This window comes from Hemitrygon akajei, chromosome 6 (genome assembly GCF_048418815.1).
Source record: "Hemitrygon akajei chromosome 6, sHemAka1.3, whole genome shotgun sequence".
Lineage (NCBI taxonomy): Eukaryota > Metazoa > Chordata > Chondrichthyes > Myliobatiformes > Dasyatidae > Hemitrygon > Hemitrygon akajei.
Window position 1 is genome coordinate 98,640,299 of NC_133129.1, and position 23,556 is coordinate 98,663,854.

General features: G+C 44.5%; 1 protein-coding gene across 1 annotated transcript in view; it reads left to right on the top strand.

Annotated features, from left to right (window-relative positions):
- Window positions 1-3,015: 3,015 nt before the first annotated feature.
- The window catches only part of LOC140728746 (mucin-3A-like), a 77,343-nt gene continuing 56,802 nt past the window's right edge, over window positions 3,016-23,556 (top strand). The window contains exons 1-3 of the mRNA XM_073047693.1: window positions 3,016-3,459; window positions 11,056-11,163; window positions 22,153-22,271. Of these exons, the coding sequence (XP_072903794.1) occupies window positions 3,105-3,459; window positions 11,056-11,163; window positions 22,153-22,271 (582 nt within the window). The 5' untranslated portion in view covers window positions 3,016-3,104. The remainder of the gene's footprint in view (window positions 3,460-11,055; window positions 11,164-22,152; window positions 22,272-23,556) is intronic.

Below are 23,556 nucleotides of genomic sequence, written 5' to 3' on the forward strand. Positions count from 1 at the left end.
GGAGAGTGCCCTCTTCTATGTGGTGGCGTGTTGGGGAGGAAGCATTAAGAAGAGGGACGCCTCATGTCTTAATAAGCTGGTAAGGAAGGCGGGCTCTGTCGTGGGCAAAGTACTGGAGAGTTTAACATTGGTAGCTGAGCGAAGGGCGCTGAGTAGGCTACGGTCAATTATGGATAACTCTGAACATCCTCTACATAGCACCATCCAGAGACAGAGAAGCAGTTTCAGCGACAGGTTACTATCGATGCAATGCTCCTCAGACAGGATGAAGAGGTCAATACTCCCCAATGCCATTAGGCTTTACAATTCTACCGCCAGGACTTAAGAACTTTTTAAAAGCTATTATTAATGCTTTTTGAGATAGTGATTTAGATGCATATCATATTTTTTACTGAGTTAAGTATTGTATGTAATTAGTTTTGCTACAACAAGTGTATGGGACATTGGAAAAAAGTTGAATTTCCCCATGGGGATGAATAAAGTATCTATCTATCTATCTATCTATCTATCTATCTATCTATCTATCTATCTATCTATATCTATTGTGTTTGTATTATTGTTTTATTTATCTTGTTTTTATATACTGCATCAGATCAGGAGTAACAATTATTTCATCCTCCTTTACACTTGTGTACTGGAAATGATATTAAACATTGCTGAATCACCTAGTCAAGATCTCTCAGAGTACCTACTTACTGCTAAATATCAGCAGACACGAGCCTTGCCTGTCCAACTGTTCCTCGCTCTTTTCTGGAATTAGTCATGAAACTCTTCCCTGAACATTCTTCCTGAGATAAAGGAGAACCAACACCATCACACACAACAGAGAATAACTTGCATACGTTTATACTCAGTTCTCAAAGCCATGAACCTACTGTTACTTTTTGCAATAACTTGCCGTATCTGCAAACAAACCTTTTGCTTATTATGCACAATGACACCCAGGTCTTTCTGGCATTTCAGAATTTAATTTAATGATTAGCAGCTGAATTTAGCTACAACACTCAGCTGAGGCACAAAAGAGTATTGAGAAGTTTTGTCTTGGATATCGATTCCTCTCCAATAAAAGAGGACTGCTGAAATTCCATTTCTCTGTTAAATGCTGGATTATCAAGGCAAAGATTACCAATACCCTGTCAACAATAACAGATAAATATCACAAGACATAGCGACAGATGTAGGCCATTCTGACCATCGAGTCTGCTCCAACATTTCATCGTGGTTGATTTATTATTCCTTTCTGAACTTCGTTCTCCTGCCTTCTCTTGCATGCCTTTCCTATCTCCTGTTGTAATTTGCACCCCACATCCTGGATACTATTTACACACCTGTATGTGACTTGCATCAAAGTTTTTTTAACCCTTGCAATATAACTCTACCCTCCAGAGTTCGACACCTTCCAATCCTATATCAAGTCTTACCAGCGGAACCACCCCACCCCCTCTTTTTGATATGTATACTTGGATGTTTTGGGTTCATCTGTGATATTCTTTCAGTTAGTTTTATTACAAAACTTGAAAAAATATACAGATAAAGCTTTCTCCAAGATTAGTTGTGCCATGTGAAAATGTTCAAAATGGAAACCGTTAAAAACTGTTGCTCTTTTCCTTTGCTTTATTCAAGTGATTGGAGGATTTTCTGACTTTCAACTAAGCAAAACCCAAACAAAGTACAAGACGTACAATGCTGGCATTACTTCAACACAAGCACCCGGTGTAGAGTCCAGCACTTCAACCAGAGGAACCAGCACACTGACGAGTGAATCAACCACAGAGGAGTGCGTATGGGTCTGTGTGACAACCAGCAAAACCACCACAACGACAGACACCAGCATAGAAACCACAACGACTACAGGGACCATAACAACAAGCACTACATCGATCACAGTAACAGGTACACCAACCACAACATCGACCAGTACACTGACCAGCACACCGACTCGAGAGATCAGTACACCGACCAGAACATTGCACACAGAGATCAGTACACCGACCAGTACATCAACCACAGAGACTAGTACACTGATCAGTACATCGACCACGGAGACCAGTACACTGACCAGCACATCCACTGCAGTGACCAGTACACCAACCAGAACATCGCACACAGAGACCAGTACACCGACTAGCACATCGACCACAGTGACCAATACACCAACCAGAACATCGCACACAGAGACCAGTACACCAACCAGCACACCGACCACAGAGACCAGTACACTGGCCAGTACACCGACCACAGTGACCAGTACACCAACCAGAACATCGCACACAGAGACCAATACACTGACCAGCACATCCACCACAGAGACCAGTACACCGACCAGCACATCCACCACAGAGACCAGTACACCGACCAGCACATCGACCACAGAGACCAATACACTGACCAGCACATCCACCACAGAGACCAGTACACCGACCAGCACATCCACCACAGAGACCAGTACACCGACCAGTACATCGACCACAGAGACCAGTACACCGACCAGCACATCGACCACAGTGACCAGTACACCGATCAGAACATCGCACACAGAGACCAGTACACCGACCAGCACATCGACCACAGAGACCAGTACACCGACCAGCACATCGATCACAGAGACCAGTACACCCACCAGCACACCGACCACAGTGACCAGTACACCAACCAGAACATCGCACACAGAGACCAGTACACCAACCAGCACACCGACCACAGAGACCAGTACACCGACCAGTACATCGACCACAGAGACCAGTACACCGACCAGCACATCGACCACAGAGACCAATACACTGACCAGCACATTGACCACCGAGACCAGTACACCGACCAGCACATCCACCACAGAGACCAGTACACCGACCAGTACATCGACCACAGAGACCAGTACACCGACCAGCACATCGACCACAGTGACCAGTACACCGATCAGAACATCGCACACAGAGACCAGTACACCGACCAGCACACCGACCACTGTGACCAGTACACTGACCAGCACATCAACCACTGTGACCAACATACCCACCACAGCATCCATTATATCGACCACCTTGTGCACATATCCTACCACACCACTTAGCACTGTAACCACAGTGTCAAGCACAGTGACCAGCATGAGTCCAGTGACCTGTACGATGATCTGTATTCCAATCACACAGTCCTCCACACCGGCCAGTGCACCCACCACATTCTTCAGCACATTGTGCACTACACTAGGCTCTGTGTCCACTGCAGCCGCCAGTGTGTCTCCCACAGTGACCAACCCATCAACAAGGAGCAGTACAATCAAGGTTGCCACAGAGTCCAGTACTCAAACCACCACATCAACCACACCATCAAGCAATCTGACTGCTACATCGACCAAACCCACACTGTCCAATGTGCCGGCCAGCACATCAACAACAATGATCAGTACAACCAAGAAGATCACCACGGAGGTCAGTTCAGCAACTACAGTGTCCAGTTCAGGTAAACTACCTTTATCTTATTCCTTTCACCTGATAACTGAGGCCTAGCAGAGATCTACTGCAGGCTGTTGCAATGATTTGGTACTAAGACGTAGAGATTCAATGTGGAGCGAGTAGTTGAGGCTCAAGACTGGGACCAAAGGTTTGTCTGCAGAACATCATTTATGCTTGTAATAGAAAACAGTTTATCACTGTAATACAATATCTTAGATGTGAATTCACTGCTCATTGAGATTTCCAGATAGATGTGGTCTTTGATCATTCCCTGACAATGGGGTCTTTGGTCTTGGCTTTTTCTTGCCCTGAAGTTCCTGACAGTGCAGCCAAGTGCCAGTTACAAATTGACACCAACCAGTGGTGTGTTTTCATCCTATGCCAATTGATTCCAAATTGAAGTAAGGATTCTTGATGCCAAGTTTGCTTAATTGATCCCTCGAACAGAAGGACAAATATGTGCACTTTGTAATTTAGCTCCACTTTCTGAATTATTGTTCAATTCTTATTTTTTTGGGTTGCGGGTGTCATTGGTGAGACCACCATTCATTTCCTGTCTGCAACTGTTCTTGAGGTGGTACCACTGGGCCGTTGTTTTCAATTTCTACAATCCATCCGTTGAAGCAACTCTCACATCATTGTTGAGTGGGGATTTTCCAGGAGGTCAATACGACGATGGAGAAAGGTGTGCATTATACAGTAAATCTACAAGTAGCCATATTACTCCACACTTGCTGCATATGTGCCTGGTTAGACGCCATGGTTTTGAGAAATGTTGATAATGATTAGCAGGTATCTGCAATGCGTTTTGTAGATAGCACACTGCAGCCGTGTTGCAACAGTGCGGATAGCCACAAATAATTTATGTGGTGAATAAGTTGCTGATAAAATGGCCTGTTTGTTTGTTTGTTTATTTATTTATTTGTGTAATTATTTATATATTTAAATCTTACATCCAACCCACAATGTGAGGGAGTAAAAATCTGCATTATGACTCTGTTGCAATGTACAGACATGAGAATTAATAAGTCTAATGGCTTGTAGAAAGGAGCTGTCCCATAGCCTGTTGGTCCTGGCTTTAATGCTGTGGTACCATTTGCCAGACGGAAGCAGCTGAAACAGTTTATGGTTGGGGTGACTGGTGTCCCCAGTAATCTTCCCGACCTTCTTTCTGTATCTGCTCCAATAAATATCCTCAATGGAGGGAAGTTCACACCCACAGATGTGCTGGGCAGTCCATACCACTCTCTGCAGTGCCCAGCGATCAAGGTTGGTGTAGTTCCCATACCACCTGGTGATACAGTCAGTAAGAATGCTCTCAGTGGTGCCCCTGCAAAAGGTCTTGAGGATTTGAGTTCCCAAGCTGAACTTCATCAGTCACCTGAGGTGGAAGAGATGCTGTTGTGGTTTTTTGCCACAAAGCCAGTGTGTACAGTCCAGGTGAGATCATCAGTGATGTGTATACCGAGGAACGTGAATCTACTCACCCTCTCAACTGCAGACCCATTGATGTTGATGGGGCTGAGCCTCTCTGTTCCTCCTGTAATCTACTATCAGCTCTTTTGTTTTTAGGACACTGAGGGAGAGGTTGTTATCCTGGCACCACTGTGTCAGGGTGTTAACCTCTCCTCTGTAGGCTATCTCATCACTGATAGAAATAAGGCCAATCAAAGATTGGAGCTGTGTGTGGCAGCACAGTTGTGGTTGTAAAAGGAGTAGAGGGGACTCAGGACACGAACTTGGGGGAGGGACTCATGTGTTGTGGGTCAGTGGGACAGAGGTGAGAAGAGCCCATACTTACCACCTGTTGGTGATCTGATAGGAAGCCTAGGATCCATCTGCACAAGGTGGGTGGAGGCCGAGGTCTCTGAGCTTCCTGTCAAGTCTGGAGGGAATTATGCTGTTGAATGCTGAACTGTAGCACAGGAACAGCATGCTAACGTATGCATCCCTCTTCTCCAGGTGAGTGAGGACGGTGTGCAGTGCTGTGGCTATGATGTCATTGGTAGACCAGTTCTGTCAGAAGGTGAATTGTAGGGGGCCCAGTGTGAGTGGTAGCATGCTGCAGACGTAGTCTTTAACCAGCTTCTCAAAGTATTTGCTTATAACTGAGGTGCGTGCAACAAATCACCAACTGTTCAGGAAGGCTGCCTTGGTTTTCTTCAGTACAGGGACAATGATGGATGATTTGAAACAGGAAGGCACTACACACTAGGAGAACGAGAGATTAAAAATGTCCATGAACTCACCAGCCAGTTGTACAGCACACACTTTGAGGACCCGCCCTGGGATGCCATCTGGGCCCATTGCTGTGCAGCTGGTGACACGTTGGATGACCGAGGTGAAGTCTCATTGGTGGGTCAATCCTATCAACCTGAAATCGAGCATAAAAATCACTTAGCTCACCCAGGAGAGAGGAGGCAATGTTAGCTGTACTGCTGCGTTTCCTCTTGAAGTCCGCGATGGTGTGCAGTCCTTGCCTTACGCTGCGTGTGTCATTGTCACAGAGCTGTGACTGGATTTTGTCCCTGTGTTGTCATTTTGCTATCTTGATGGCTCTACATAAACTATAGTGGACTCTCTTATGCTCCTGTTGGTTTCCAGAGGCAAAGGCTTTATCCCTTACACTGAGAGCAACTGTTTGTCCAAAGCTTCTGGTCTGGGTAGACTTGGACCAATTTGTGGTGAACAATGTCTTCAGTACTCTTCCAAATGAAGCTTGTGACCACCTCTGTGTATTCAGAGATGTTTGTAGTGTGAAGTACCTCCCAGGCGACGCTGTCAAAGCAGTCTTGTAACATTGAGTCTGATTGGTTGGACCAGAAGTGGATAGTTTTCACTATGGCCACTTCCTGCTTCAATTTATGCCTGTAGGTGGGCAGGAGCAAGATGAAGGAATGATCAGACTCTCCAAACGGAGGGCAGAGAAGTGCTTTGTAAGCGTTGCAGAAAGGGGAGTAGCAGTGTTGAGTATGCTTCTTTCCCGTGTGTCTTCAGGTAAGCTCTGGTCAGTGATGCTTGGCTAAAGTCTCCAACAAGGATGAAAGCAGCCTCCTGGATAGTATCCAGTTTCTTTAGTATTATTGGATATGTATCGATACAGACAAGTGAAGAATACTCTATTATGCCCTCAATCAGATGCTGACTTAATGTCAAGTCATATGTCTCCCTTCTGGAATTCAGTTCTTTGGTCAATGTTAGGTCCAAGGCAATGTTGAGGTATGGAGCTGAGTGGTCTAAATTTAGCCAAACATGGCCTCTGTCAGCAGGGTATTGGTGACTATCAGTTAATAGAAATATAGATGACCTCTTTCGTTTTGCCAAAGAATGAGATTAAGTCTGATTGGACTGAATAGGTGATACTTAGCAGCTTGGATAATCCTGCCTTTTGTGGATGAGATATACCTGTGAGATTTTCCACATTGTTAAACAGAAACAACTCATTCTCCAGAAACTATTGTTATTCAATGGGACAGTGGCATTTCTGATGTTCAAGCCCATTTTCCTGTCTTTGTCATAATCCTTGATTCCCTTCTGCCTCCTTCCTCTCCAGTCCTGATGAAAGCTCTTGGCCCAGAAGGTCAACACTTTATCTCCCTCCATAAATGTTGCATGGAGTTCTGTGTTCCTCCAGAACTTTGTGTGGTTTCCACATGATTTCTAGCATATTGAAAATGGCATCAGCAAACAACGTGCTCAAAAGTGGCGACCTTCAAACCATTCACAAAACTAATTCTTTTATTACTGCTTTGTCTTTCAAATATGATTCTGCTGCAATTGGAATGTGGGATTCACATTTTGATGCTGTTTCTTTGAGCTGATTGAGTGATCTGTCAGTTTGCTATCTCTGAGGGATTTCAGTGAAGTTTTGAGCGAAGTGTGCAGCCTGGAGGCCAAGAAGCCTGGAGGTAAAGCGTGAGACCATGATGGATTCCATTTCTTGCCGATTAAAGCGACAAGCAAAACTGAAATTGACAAGGCCGAGAGCAGAAGGCGAGCGGGTGTTCAGTGCAGTCTGTCTGCGTTTGACTGGTCTCTGTCTGCTTCTCGCTTGCTGCTGTCAGAGGAGGGTGTCTGCATGTGACTACTCTCTCTCTCACTCTTGCTTGTAGCTCACAGATCCCAGAGGAAGGTGACTGCAAATGACCAGTCTCTCTCTGGCTCTCTCTCTTCCTCTTGCTCGATGTTGCCGGAGTCTTGAATCTTGGGCAAAGTTTAATTGATGCAATTTGTGTATTGGACTCTTGTCGTTTATGTAATGATGTGTTTCTGGGTCTGGTTAATCCTTTTTTATTGCTATTTTCATGCGAATTTGATCAGGGCAGACTGGCTCTGCGGCCTGCAGTCAACAAATGATACAGTGCTAAATTGAACTGAACTGAACTGAACTAAACTGAACATTCCTAGTCTGTTTCAATGACTCTGCGCTTTGATGTTTTACATTCTCTGCTTTTTGCAGAGTTTTTACTGCTTCCGTGACTTGTTCCTTTTCTTGGGTATTAAGTGTTTCTTGTTTTCTTTGAACAGGTTCTATGGGATGTTTCTTTTCCTTTGCTACATCGACGACTGCATTGGCGCTGCCTCTTGCACACATGCTGAGCTCGTCGACTTCATTAACTTTGCCTCCAACTTTCACGCTGCCCTCAAATTTACCTGGTCCATTTCCGACACCTCCCTCCCCTTTCTTGATCTTTCTGTCTCCATCTCTGATATCTACTATAAGCCTACAGACTCTCACAGCTACCTGGACTATTCCTCTTCCCACCCTGTCTCTTGCAAAAAGGCTATCCCCTTCTCACAATTCCTCCGTCTCCACCGCATCTGCTCTCAGGATGAGGCTTTTCATTCCAGGACTGGAATGTCTTCCTTTTTAAAACAAAGGGGCTTCCCTTCGTCCACCATCAACTCTGCTCTCAAACGCATCTCTCCCATTTCCTGCATGTCTGCCCTCACCCCATCCACCCGCCACCCCACTCGGGATAGGGTTCCCCTTGTCCTTACCTACCACCCCACCAGCCTCCAGGTCCAACGTATAATTCTCTGTAACTTGTGCCACCTCCAATGGGATCCCACTACCAAACACATTTTTCCCTCCCCACTCTTTCTGCTTTTTGCAGGGATCGCTCCCTATGTGACTCCCTTGTCCACTCATCCACCCCATCCCTTCCCACTGATCTCTCTCCTGGCACTTATCCTTGTAAACAGAACAAGTGCTACACCTGCCCTTACACTTCATCCCTCACCACCATTCAGGGCCCCAGACAGTCCTTCCAGGTGAGGCGACACTTCACCTGTGAGTCGGCTGGTGTGGTATACTGTGTCCGGTGCTCCCGGTGTGGCCTTTTATATATTGGTGAGACCCGACACAGACTGGGAGACCATTTCGCTGAACACCTACGCTCGGTCCGCCAGAAAAAGCAGGATCTCCCAGTGGCCGCACATTTTAATTCCACATCCCATTCCCATTCTGATATGTCTGTCCATGGCCTCCCCTATTGTCAAAATGAATCCAAACTCAGGTTAGAGGAACAACACCTTATATACCAGCTGCATAGCCTCCAACCTGATGGCATGAACATTGACTTCTCTAACTTCTGTTAATGCCCCTCCTCCCCTTCTTACCCCATCCCTGACATATTTAGTTGTCTGCCTGTTCTCCATCTCCCTCTGGTGCTTCCCCCCCCCCCCTTCTTTCTCCTGAGGCCTCCCGTCCCATGATCCTTTCCCTTCTCCAGCTCTGTATCACTTTCACCAATCACCATTCCAGTTCTTAGCTTCATCCCTCCCCCTCCGGTCTTCTCCCATCATTTCGCATTTCCCCCTCCCCCCACTACTTTCAAATCTCTTACTATCTTTCCTTTCGGTTAGTCCTGACGAAGGGTCTTGGCCCGAAACGTCGACAGCGCTTCTCCCTATAGATGCTGCCTGGCCTGCTGTGTTGCACCAGCATTTTGTGTGTGTTGTTCTATGGTGTTTCTTTGTTTGGTGGCTGTCTGTGGGAAGGTGAATCTCAGGCTGTATACTGCAAATATGCTCTGATAATACATGTACTGTACTTTGAATCTTTGAAATTTGATATGTCAAATCTCTTGAGCTTATTCTCTGGTTGGTCAAAGAAACTATTCTAAATGTACTTAATGAATTTGTTCTCATAGCAACCAGTAGAAAAATGATCAATCCAATCTGCATGAAGATTAAAATCTCCCTTCATTACTGCATGTTCTTTCTGCAACCACCCCCACCCCGTTTATTTATTGATTTAAAACCTCCTCTGCTGTTAAGGTTAGTGAGTTGTGGGCTTACCATTGTTATAAGGATCTATATTTTTGTAATAATGATCAGAGAGAACAGAGAGAATCTGTATCTACTGATAAGTAACATTTATTGCCTCAATTAAAAAGCATGCCAGTTCACAAACTAATTATCTGTGTGCACACCCTGACCCTCTATGAGCAATCAATGAAGAGAAAATGTATTAATCGAGAAAGCAGTCTCCGCTGACCAGGCATTCCTCAGGGTCCCGATATCCACATGTCTGTGGGGTCCTCCTCATCTGTGTTGGTTGTTCTCTGTTTGCTGGAAAGTTATCGCTGCCTCGTATTTGAAGCTCCTGACTCTTCTGATGTTGCTTATTAGTTCAACTAATCCATCTCCATCAAATCGGCCCAAGTTCACCTGACACTACCTGGGTCACCTTCGTACTGGCTTTGGTCCAGGGAGACAACCAGCAATGTTCTATGGTCCCTGCTCCCCAGCATCGTGCCTTTGTTCCTTTCAACTCTAACTGGTTCAAACCAGGTACACTCGGTGACCCAGATGCTGAGTCTAACGAGATTACAGATTACTTCTCTGGCAAGCCTGACACTTTACATAATAAATAGCTACTCATCTGAGTATGGACTCAGGTTCGGCAGATCATCAGCTGAAAGTCCTTGTGTCCACATTCAATTGCTCTGAAGTAGATATCCCAGAGCAAGAATTCATTCATAGTTCACAAAATCTCGCAAATTGGCCATCTCCATCTCCTTCAAGCACATAACAAGAGCAAAGACAATTGGTGTGTCTACTTCCACTGCCCTTTAGTCATTCAAATTCACTGATTTGCAGACTGCTGGCAACAGAGCATGGTTACACTTGCTGGCTGCCCCCAGCAAAACTCTCAAACGTTGATGCATTTTACTTTTGTTTCAATGTACATTTGACAAATAAAGCTAATCTTTAAAATGTTTGTGTATTTATACAGAATACCCACCTCCATCCAATGGGCTCACTCTCCTCTTTTCGTAACTGCACCCTTTCACTGTTGATATTCTCAGACCCATAGACCACAGTACTCTGCCTAATGAAGCCCACTGTCTCCCCATTAACCAACCCAGACTAATTCTGCCCATAACCAAGCCGAAGCTCTCTATTCAGAAGTGCCCTCATGTTGTTCCTCCTCTCCTCTTCACTGGTTTCGTAATGGTGCATAATCCCAAATTACTGACAGTTTCATACACTTTTTCAGGTGCATTACGCTTTCTAGTAGATTGTAGACAGTGCTTATATTGGGAACATTATCTAAATAAAAGCCTAAATAAAAAACTTATTATCTGCTTTGTAGAAAAAAATCCATGCCAGAATGGAGGGATCTGGGATGGTGAACAATGTGACTGCCCAAATCACTATGAAGGGTCCTTCTGTGAATTTCTTGATGATGAAATTGAAATTGGTGAGTCCATTTTCAAATGACTTGCATTATTTTGGGGCTTTTGTTTTGATGCTACTGCTACTCAACTTTTCTTCTTGCTATATGAGTGAAACAAAACTCCATCTACCTCTATCCTGAAACTCAGAAAAGTTTTTGGAATGTAAAAGTCTGGCTTCCTACCATTCTTTTCTCCCAGAAATGTCACTGCACGTAGCAAAGTGTATGTATGTCATCTGATGGAATTTCAACCAACTGATCAATAAAATTGGGTGATCCAAGTGCAAATTGCTCAATTTCAGATATATCATTTATTACATTTGTGTAACACATTTAATACATATAAGTTCTGTTAGCACATTCCATGCAAATAGGATGTTGATAAATCAAATAATGCATGTGATAGGAGACAACTCGATCCCTCATGTCTGTTCCACCATTCATTAAGATCATATTTCAGAGCAATTTTTTCTGAATAAACCTCATATTCCCACTCTCTTTATATCAGAAGTACTACCTGCTATGTATTTAGTATTTGTTATATTTGAGTAATTTTGTACTGTATATATATGTTTTAAGTATTCCTCATCCTTTAGATAATTAATTATGAGTTGGAAGTAAAAATACATTAATTGCATATGTCATCACGATACCACATAATATTGTCATGGTTTTGGTCATTAACTCCTTATCTTTCTCCTAATTTTCTTTGATTGTGCCACAGTTCTGACCGTTAATTTCCCATTTGCTTCTAATTCTCTTTGATGACGGCACATCTGGTTTCCATCAGGACCTGCAGCATAAGAACCCCAACATTACAACCACTAGTCACCAGATTGTTGGTTTTGCCTGTGTGGTAATTAATGTTTCCCAGCCGTTTAGGACCGTGAGTTCCAAGTTTTGCTCCAGTTTCAAGATTTACCTATGAAACTCCGTCTCTCTGTGTCAAGGCTCCATGTCAAGAACCCTCCTGTTTGCTGTTCAACGTTCACGTCCATGTAAGCATCCTGACTCAATCTCCGTGCCTGTGTCCTGCACTTGAGTTCGCTTCATTTGCTCATTGCAACAGAACGATCTGGCCACAATGGACCCAGCGGACTTGCCAACCAGGGCTCCCTACTGGGTCTACATGATCAAATTCTCCAGGAGGTCATGGAAAACCTCTGTTCCCTGTCTGCTAACGTAACAAAGATCGGTGACCAGGTGGACCGTGTATCCACTCATCTTACCCCATCCACTCCTGGAACTCTGTCTAACCAGTCCAGATGGTCTGTAGTGGCAACCCCCTACGTGTGAGCAACACCCCCGCCAAGAGAGCCGCATGTACCTGAACCAGAACACTACGCTGGGGATTTAGGGAAGTGCCGGGCCTTCCTTCTGCAGTGCTCCTTGGTGTTCGAACAGCAGTCGTCCACGTACTCCACGGACAAGTCAACGATAGCTTATATCATGGGTTGTTGTGGGGAAGTGCCTTAGCCTGGGCTACAGCTGTCTGGGATAATCAACCGGAGATCTGCTCTTCTTTCCACACCTTTATCGTGGAAATGAGAAAGATCTTTGACCACCCCGTCCATGGTAAAGATGCCGCCAAGCATTTATTCACTCTCTGTCAAGGCTCACAAAGTGTTGCTGAATATTCTGTGGAGTTCCGGAAGTTAGCGGCCGACTCGGGGTGGAGTGATAAGGCACTCCAAGGGGCATTTTGGAATGGTCTCAGCGAGATGGTGAAAGACGAGTTGGCGCAAGGGATGACACCAACAGCCTGGATTCATTGATCTCTCCAGCCACCAGGTTGGACAATTGTCTTTGAGAACGGCATAGAGAAAGAAATGGTCATCCACCAACTTTGGCCACTCCACGGCACTCATTACTGTCTTCCACCAGCACAAGCCTCTCTTCTCCTCCTGCTTCTAGAGTAGCTCCCAGCCCAGCCGTTTCCACCACCCCAGGAGAATGTTGGACAGGCTCTTTTGTGGCCAGTCCAGCCACTTCTGTGCTACCTGTTCCCTTCAGCCAAAAGAGAGGGCTCACCAGTAGAAAGGGAGACCCTGGTGTGCCAGACAACATTCTCTTTCATCCCCCAAACCCGGATGCAGATCCAAGCTACTTTACGTTACAACCAACAATCCCTGACTTCTGTCAGCTGAGGGAAACCTTTTGGATGAAAACATAGCTTCCCGGGCCCGAATTCCTCGGGAGCCGTTGAGTACTCCTTTGGAAGCCCGGGCACTGGACGGTAGACTTCTGGACCGAGTCACACACTGCACACCACCCCTGTCTCTATTTTTCTCTGGGAACCTTTGGGAACAGGTATTATTTAACCTAATTTCCTTTCCTCAAGCTCCGATAGTTCTTGGTTATCCCTGGTTAAACCGCCATAATCCCCACATTGACTGGTCCACCGGGAAAATAGCCAGCTGGAGTCCATTCTGTCACTCCACTTGTCTACAGTCGGCCCTTTCCCCTGTGAAAATCACTGTGACCTCGTCTGCTGCTGAGACCCCCGACCTATCCAAGGTTCCAGCAGAGTACCACGATCTGAGAGAAGTGTTTAGCAAACAACTGGCTCTTTCCCTGCCTCCACACCGCTCTTATGATTGTGCAACTGACCTTCTCCCCAGAGCCCCTCTACCCACCAGTCGGCTGTATAACCTGTCCCGACCAGAAAGGGAAGCAATGGAGGTTTACCTAGGTGACTCTCCTGTGGCTGGCATTATCCGACCCTCATCTTCCCCTGTAGGCGCAGGTTTCTTCTTTGTGGGGGAGAAAGACAGTTCACTGCACCCCTACATTGACTATTGTGGCCTGAATAGTATCACCATAAAGAATGAGTATCCACTGCCCCTTATCAACTCTGCTTTCGAGTCCCTTCATGCAGCCACCATCTTCTCTAAGTTGGACCTATGAAGTGCCTACCACCTGGTCAGGATAAGGAAGGGAGATGAGTGGAAAACAGCTTTTAACACCCCACTTGGTCACTTTGAATACCTGGTCATGCCATTCAGTTTCACCAGTGCCCCTCCGTCTTCCGAGCCCTGATAAACGAAGCTGATAAAAGATGTCCTTAGGGACTTTATTAACCATTTCGTTTTTGTTTATTTGGACGCCATCTTAATCTTCTCCCTCAGTCTTCAGGAACGCATCCACCATGACCATCAGGTTCTGCAGTGGCTTTGGGAGAACAAACTATTCATGAAGGCTGAGAAGTGTGAACTTCATGTTCCTTCAGTCAGTTTCTTAGGGTACATCATCGAGAGTGGGCAAGTGAGGGCCGATCCCGAAAAGATCCGGGTGGTGGTGGAGTGACCAAAACCCATGACACTCAAGCAACTCCAGTGATTTCTGGGGTTTGCGAACGTCGCTTCATCAGGGATTACAGCCAGGTGGCAGCACCCCTTATTCAACTCACCTCTCCTGCGACCCCTTTTCACTGGGACCCTGATGCAGACTCAGCCTTCTTGGAGCTGAAGAGGTGTTTCACCTCTGCTCCCATCCTGGTCCAACCTGACCGCTCTCGAAAGTTCATTGTGGAATTTGATGCCTTTGACTCTGGGGTTGGAGCGGTCCTTTCCCAAAGCTCTGGCCCAGACCAAAAACTCCATCCCTGCGCCTTCTTTTCTCTCCGGTTATTCCCTGCCGAATAGAACTACGATGTAGGGAACCGGGAGTTACTGGCCGTCAAACTCGCTTTGGTGGAGCGGAGGCACTGGCTGGAGGGAGCAGAACATTTCTTTATCATCTGGACTGATCACAAGAATCTCGCATACATCCAAACCACCAAACGCCTGAATTCCCACCAAGCCCGTTGGGCATTATATTTTGGCCATTTCAGATTCACACTCACCTATCATCCGGGGTCCAATAACGGGAAGCCCGATGCTCTCTCCTGTCAATAGGTTTCTAAGGAGGGCCTTTACAACCCCGAGACCACCCTTCCACCATCCTGTGTGGTGGCTGCCCTCACCTGGGAGATCAAATCCATAGTCAAAGAGGCCCAACAGACTCAACCTGACCCAGGAAATGGACCCTCCAATCGCCTCTTTGTGCCTGACTTGGTTTGGTCTCAGGTTATTCAGTGGGGGCACACTTCTCGTTTCGCCTGCCATCCCAGAATCAATCAAACTCTGCCTCTTCTGAAGAGTTATTTCTCCATGGACGCTGACACTCGCTCCTTCGTCTCTGCCTGTTCTGTTTGTGCCTGTGGAAAAGCCTCCCACCACCTGCTGGGTTTCTTCGTCCCCTACCTGTCCCTAGCCACCCATGGTCTTACATTGTACTGGATTTCATTACAGGACTACCCCCATCACATGGGAACACTGCCGTACTCACCGTGCTGAACCGCTTCTCCACAGCTGTGCATTTTGTAGCCCTTCCCACACTGCCTACAGCCCATGAGACAGCCGACTTCCTTGTTCATCACGTATTCTGCCTTCATGGAATTCCCTCTGACATTATTTCTGACCAGGGCCCCAATTCATCTCTCAAGTCTGGGGATCCTTTTGCCAAGCCCTTGGAGCCTCAGTAAACCTGTTTTCTGGCTTCCATCGCAGACTAATGGTCAAACAGAATGAGCAAACCAGGATTTGGAAGCAGCACTGTGCTGCATATCCGTCAACAATCCGTCATCCTGGAGCACCCATCTCGTTTGGGTCAAGTACACCCACAACTCCCTGGTCAGCACTGCCACCGGAATGTCTCCCTTTGAATGCTCCCTTGGTTACCAACCCTATCTGTTTCCCGCACATGAAGATGACATTGCTGTGCCTTCTGTTCAGGCCCATCTCCACCGGTGCTGCAAGATCTGGAAAGACACACGCGCGGCGCTACTCCGCTCAGCCGACCGCAACCTGAGGATTGCTTATCGCCATCGAATTCCTGCTCCAAATTATCAGCCTGGGCAGAAGGTTTGGCTCTCATCAAAAGACATCTCCCTCAAGAATGAATGCAAGAAACTCACCCCTCGCTACCTGGGACCATTTGAGATTGAGAGTGTCAACAACCCCTCGGTGGTCACACTCAAACTGCCTGGATCCATGCATATTCACCCCATGTTCCGCATCTCCCAATTAAAACCTGTATCTGTTTGCCCTTTGTGCCCTCCTACCAAACCCCCTCCACCCGCCCAGATCATTAACGACTACCCAGTGTACACAGTCTGGCGAATACTGGATATGCACCACCGAGACAGGCCTCCAGTACCTGGCCAATTGGGAGGGATACGGCCCGGAGGAATACTCCTGGATTCCCCGCTTCTTCATCCTGGACCCTTCCCTCCTCCATGATTTCCAACGAGACAATCCAGACAAGCCTGGTGGATCACCTGGAGGCTCCCGTTGGGGGGGAGGGGGCTATTGTCACAATCCTGATCGTTAATTCCCTATCCTTCTTCTAATTTCCTTTGATTGTGCCACGGTTCTGATTGCTAATTTCCCATTTGCTTCTAATTCTCTTTGATGACTGCACACCTGGTTTCCATCAAGACGTGCAGCATAAGAACCCCAGCATTACAACCACTAATTGCCAGATCATTGGTTTTGCCTGTATGGTAATTAGCATTTCCCGGCCACTTAGAACCGTCTGTTCTAAGTTTTGCTCCAGTTTCAAGATTTACCTATGAAACTCCGTCTCTCTGTGTCAAGGCTCCGTGTCAAGATCCCTCCTGTTTGCTGTTCAACGTTCACGTCCGCGTAAGCATCCTAACTGAATCTCTGTGCCTGTGTCCTACACTTGGGCTTGCTTCATTTGCTCATTGCAACAGATATGTGCACACCTTGCTTAGAGTAAACTCAAAATTAGACCTGCATTTCGGATTCCCATGTCTTCCTCTGAATTAGTTTAATGTTTGAAGCTACAAAACATGACAGTATCAATTTCTGAGCATTTGCAGTCTCCTGTGTCTCTGTTAATTTCTCACTTGGGTATTCACAGCAATTAAGCCTACACAGCTCATGAATTCCAAAGATTCACTCCACTCTGGGTAAGGACAGATTTCTATCCAGAATGGACAACCTTATGCTCTATGACTGTGATCTTTTGGCTCTAGAGAAATATTAACTCTATTTATCCTGGGAAGCTATTTAGAATTTTCTACATTTCAATCACATCATCACTAAATCATTTAAATTTTAGACAGAAATTACTTAATCTGCTTAACCTCTCCTCAGACAACAAATATGCCCATACAGAAATCAACCTGGAGCAATTTTGCTGCACTCCCTCAATCAGAAGATCAGAAATACAGCCTTCCTTGGATTAGAAGACCACAGTATTTCATATGCAATTTCACCTGGATGTATCACTGAGAGAGATTTCTCAACACAAATCTACCTGCAACAAAGACCAGGATAACATATGTTTTTCTATTATTAGTTGTGCCTGATACAGGATGAAATTGTCTAGTCCAGGCCCTAAGAAAAACTGGTCCAATTCCTCTAAGCAGAACGGTTTTGTTTTAAGCACTGTCACTTAGATACCACGTGGGTTGCATAAAAATTTCAAAAACTTTCTGTACCTGAAGATTCTGTAAGATGGAAATACTGTCAGATGGGGTTGCAAAGGTGCACTGGTAGGTTAGTAAGTTATAGATTAGTGCAGATCTTACTTAATTTTATATCTTGGTAATAATTAGCTCATTAGTTCACATTGGAACAAAAAATGAAAACCATGCTGGAATCCACGATCTGCATCACAGAATTGCAGACCAGAGAGTTTCAATCTGTATTTACTTTCAGTGATTTGTGTACGAAGGTTCCCAGGTCATTTGAACACCACCACCTTTTCATATCTCACCTTGAATAAACAAAATTATATTTTAAACACAAAGTGCTCCTGTGATCAAAGTCATGATCATTTGCCTTGCCTGAATGAGCAAGCTTTTACAGACGGTGAAAATCCACCCTGCCCGTGCTGCTGACAGGAAATATGGCTTTTCTATTTGGTTCAGTCATGCTTTCATTTTGGTCTTTGTGTGTGTCAAACCATCACTATTTCTGTATTGTCTGCCAAAGGCTAATGGTGTTACGTAACTTCCTCCTAACAACAACCCTTTGACTAAATTTTCCACAAGCAGCTCCAGCGGTTCAGACAGACACATGCCTCCTTCATTTTCCTGACCAGACTATCCACTTGATATGTCTGCCCTTCAGCCTAACCTGCTGTATAATTCTTTTATAAAGCCTCCCACTTACCTTTTAGAGTTACCCAGGTAACCCTAGCTAGAACCTGCCTAATGCCCTCTAATCTGGCCCTGCTCCAGTTCAGGACTTGAATCTGTGGAATTATACTATCTTTTGCCATATTTATTTTAAAACTAATATAATTATGTTCACTGGTCCCAAAGTGCTCCACAACTGCAACTTCAGTTACTGCCTAAGGTGACTGGAACATAATCCGAGGGGTGGTACTGGAGGCAAATAAGATGGTGGTATTTAAGCATAGGAAAGTGCAGAGAATGGAGTGATATGGACATTTTGTGGGCAGACAGGATGTTTAGTTATGCTTTTCAATACGAGTTGAATTAGTTTGGTCTGTTCCTGTGCTGTACTATTCTATATTCCTTCCCAAAAAATGGCTTTGATCTTCCAGTTACTAACATTTCAATTCTCTGACTCACTTCCACTTTGACTGTTTGAGTCTCAAACTGTTCCAATGAGTTCAAGGAACAACATGTCATCTACTGTCCAAGCACACTGCAGCTCTCAAAGCTCTATTTTAAACCAAGTCATTTCAAACAGCCATCTTTTCCAATTTGAGTGAGAACTGTCTAGTTCTGGTGCAATGCAGGCAAAATTGGGGGTAATAAGTGAGCTGCGTGCTACTGTACATATGGGAAGGGAGTGGTATTGGCTTTTCGGTCAGTGGCTTTTCACGCCAGGGGATCATCAACCCATAGATAGAGGTGGTGATGTTTCACTCTCCAGAGACACTGCCTGATATGAAAAGAATTTCCAGCATTTTCTATTTTTTTTTAGATTTCCAACCCTTGCAATTTAACTTGTTTTCACTTAACTGATCAGTTCTGATGAACAAGCTCTCTTTTCTCTCAGAATCTGAATTAAAATAAGAATCAGGTTTAATATTACTGGTACATGTCATGACGTTTGGTGTTTTGCAACAGCAGCACATTAAAATATATGATAAAAATATATAAATTTCACTAAGGGTGTGTGTGTGTGTGTGTGTGTGTGTGTGTGTGTGTGTGTGTGTGTGTGTGTGTGTGTGTGTGTGTGTGTGTGTGTGTGTGTGTGTGTGTGTGTGTGTGTGTGTGTGTGTGTGTTCCTGGGTTCACTGTTTTTCCAGCTGGTCCAGATCCCACAGCAAGCTCCGTTAGTCTTCCTCGCTATTCACTACAACCCCAATCTTGGTGCCATCTGCAAGTTTACTGATCCAGTTTCCCACAATATCATCCAGACTGTTGGACAGATGACAAACAACAATGGACCCAATACCAATCCGTGTGGCATACCACTTGTCACAGGCCTCCAGTCAAAGAAACAATCACCCTCTGGCTTCTTCTATGAAGCCAGTGTCTAATCCAATTTACAACCTCATCTTGAATACCAAGCAAATGAACCTTTTTGAACAATCTCCCATATGGGACCTTGTCAAAGGCCTTACTGAGGTCCATGTAGACAACATCCAGTGCCTGATCTTCATCAATATTCCTGGTAACATCCTCAAAAGACTCTATTAGCTTAGCTAGACATGACTTACCATGCAAAGAGCAATGACGACTATCCCAAATCAGTTCCTGTCTATCCAAATACTTATATATCCAGTCAATTAGAATACTTTCCAATCACTTTCCTACTACTGATGGCAGGCTCACCTGCCTATTAATTCCTGGCCTATTCTTAGAGCCTTTCTGAAACAACAAAACAACAATATCTATCCTTCAATCCTCCGGCACCTCACACATAGCTAAGGATGTTTTAAATATCTCTGCTACGGCCCCTGCAATTTCTGCACCAACCTCCCACAGGTCTGAGGGAACACATTGTCAACCCAGGATTAATCCATCTAAATTAAAATAAAACAAAAGATATGGTTGTTGACTTCAGGAGAGCACAGAGCAACCACTCTCTGCTGAACATCGACGGCTGCTCGGTAGAGATCGTTAAGAACACCAAATTTCTTGGTGTTCATCTGGCAGAGAATCTCACCTGGTTTCTTAACACCAGCTCCATAGCAAAGAAAGCCCAGCAGCGTCTCTACTTTCTGCGAAGGCTGAGAAAAGTCCATCTCCCACCCCCCATTCTCATCACATTCTACAGAGGTTGTATTGAGAGCATCCTGAGCAGCTGCATCACTACCTGGTTCGGAAATTACACCATATCAGATTGCAAGACCCTGCAGCGGATAGTGAGGTCAGCTGAGAAGATCATTGGGGTCTCTCTTCCCGCCATTACAGATATTTACACTACACACTGCATCCGCAAGGGAAACAGCATTATGAAGGACCCCACGCACCCCTCATACAAACTCTTCTCCCTCCTGCCATCTGGGAAAAGGCACCGAAGCATTCGGGCTCTCACGACCAGACTATGTAACAGTTTCTTCCCCCAAGTCATCAGACTCCTCAATACCCAGAGCCTGGACTGTCCTCTACTGTGTCTATTGTCTTGCTTATTACTTATTGTAATACCTGCACTGTTTTGTGCATTTCATGCAGTCCTGGGTAGGTCTGTAGTCTAGTGTAGTTTTTGTGTTGTTTTTACATAGTTCAGTGTACTTTTTGTACTGTTTTATGAAGCACCATGTTCATGAAAAACGTTGTCTCATTTTTTCTGTGTACTGTACCAGCAGTTATGGTTGAATTGCCAATAAAATGTGATTTGACTTGACTTGACTTAATTTGCCTCAGGACAGGAAGCACCTCCTCCTCTGTAATCAGTATAGTGTCCATGACCTTCCTGCTGCCTTGCCTCACATCTTTAGACTCTGTGTCTGTCTCCCGAGTATATACAGATACAAAAAACAAACTTAAGGTCTCCTCCATCTCTTTTAGATCCACGCAATTACCACTCTCAGCTTCCAGAGGACAATTTTTTTCCATAGCAACCCTTTTGATCTTAACATTTCTGCAGAAGCCCTTAGGATTCTCCTTCACCTCTTCTGACAAACTTCTGTCACCAGCCCTGTCTCATTCCATAATAGGAGATCTAGTTGGGATTTCTACAGTATGTACTGTTTATGGAAACTTTCCCAAGCACATTTGACAAACACTTCCCCATCCAGCCCTTTTACAATTTGGCAGTCCAGGTCAATATGTAGAAAGTTAAAATCACCTACTATCATAACCTTATGTTTCTGGCAATAGACTGCAATCTCTCTACAAATATGCTCCTCTTAACCCCAGACTGTTGGGTGGTCTATAATGTAATCACATTAATGTGTTCTTACATTTTGTATTCCTCAGTTCTACCCATCAAGCCTCACTAAACAAGCTCTCCAGTCTGTTTTCAGTGCCAAGACATTTTTTGTTGATTAGTAATGCTCCTTCCCCCTTTTATTGCTCCCACTCTATCACATCTAAAACAAGGGACCTCTGGATCACTGAGCTGCCAGTCCTGACCTTCCTGTAACCAAGTCTCACTAATGACTACAGTATCGTATCTGATGTGGAATTCGAAGCATATGGATTAGGATATCTCACGTCAGGAAACAGCCATGATCATATGCATTTAGCAAAAAGTAGCTTTTCAATTAGCTGATATTCAAAAAGAAACACAGAATAGATTTTCTGGACAACAAACCTAACAGAAGACAGAAATATGACACATTATCATCGTGGCAGTTCACCGAAAAAAAGTTTCTAATTCTGCTAAACACTGCAAACATTCATTCTTCCACGTACATCACTTCTCAAAGTTAATCTGCCAGCACCATCCTCACAGGCAATGATTTCCAGTTCATTTCAACTTATTGTGTCAAAATTGAAAAACATTTATCTCCCATATCAGATAAAGCCTTGACTGATGTGTCATTGACCAAATTGTAACTGATGATTTACAGTTGAAGTTGAAGTCACCGTTGATGTCACACTCAGAATAATCAACCTAAGGTTTTCACCTGAACTGCAGGATAAGGAATCAGACGTATACAAAAACTTCTCGCAGGAATTTACAGATCAGGTAGGTGACCAGAACTACATATTGTGCTGCCAATGATGACAGTGTATCAGTTTAACACTATTTCCTTATTTTGACATTTTTTCCTTTCATGTAATTAAAATTAATTTCATTTTTTACTTTAATCAGTCTGCAGTTGTCCAAGTGACTATTAATCCAGTTTGATCATTGCCACTAGGATGTTCCCCATTGCCAGGGTGAAATTGATTAGTCTGTAATACTGAGTGCATTCCTACCCACTTTTGAGACAAAGGGAATAAAAATGCAATTTTCTGATCTAAAGACATTAATTAATCAGAATTTATAAATATTTGGAAATCATGACTGGTGTTTCTGCAACCTTTTCCCTCAGCAACACTGGATGAATCCTCATGTATCTACAGCTAGCCTTTGTACTACCTGCACTTAAAAATGTGTAACCCATAACCCCTAACTTAGTGTCATCAGCGAACTTGCATTAAATGGGAGTTATATAGAGGCCTCCAATTAGTAGCCAGGATGAATGGGAGATAGAAAGAGGGAATGTTACAATAGTTACGATGATGCTGCCTGGCTTCCTGAGTTCTTCCAGCATTGGTGCTACCTAGTCTGCTGAGTTCTTCCAGCATTTTGTGTTTTTGCTTTATGTTACAATAGTTATTGGGGATTTCAATATGCAACTGGATTGGGAAAATCAGGTTGGTGCTGGAATCCAAGAAAGGGAATTTATAGAATGCCTTCAAGATGTCTTTTTAGAGCAGCTTGTGGTTGAGTCAACCAGGGAAAAGGCAATTCTGGATTGGGTGTTACGTAATCAACTAGATTTGATTAAGGAGCTTAAGGTAAAGGAACTCTTAGGAAACAGTGATCATAATATGATAGCATTCACTCTGCAGTTGGAGAGGGAGAAGCTAAAGTTGGATCTATCAGTCTTACAGTGCAGTAAAGAGAATTACAAAGTCATGAGAGAAGAGTTGCTCACAGTTGATTGGAAGGGGAACACTAGTGGGGATGATGCTAGAACAGTAATGGCTGGAGTTTGTGGGAACAATTCAGAAAGCATAGGATAGATACATCCCGAACAAGTCAAAATATTCTAAGTGAAAATGACACAACTGTGGCAGACAATGGAAGTCAAAGACAGTGTAAAAGCAAAAGAAAAGGCATAAATTATAGAAAAATTAGTGTTAAGTTAGGGGATTGGAAAGCTTTTAAAACAACTAAAGACAACTAAAAAGTCATAAGGAAAAATCAATGAAATATGAAGGTAAACTAGCCAACAGTATTTATAACGAGCAAAAGAGAGGCG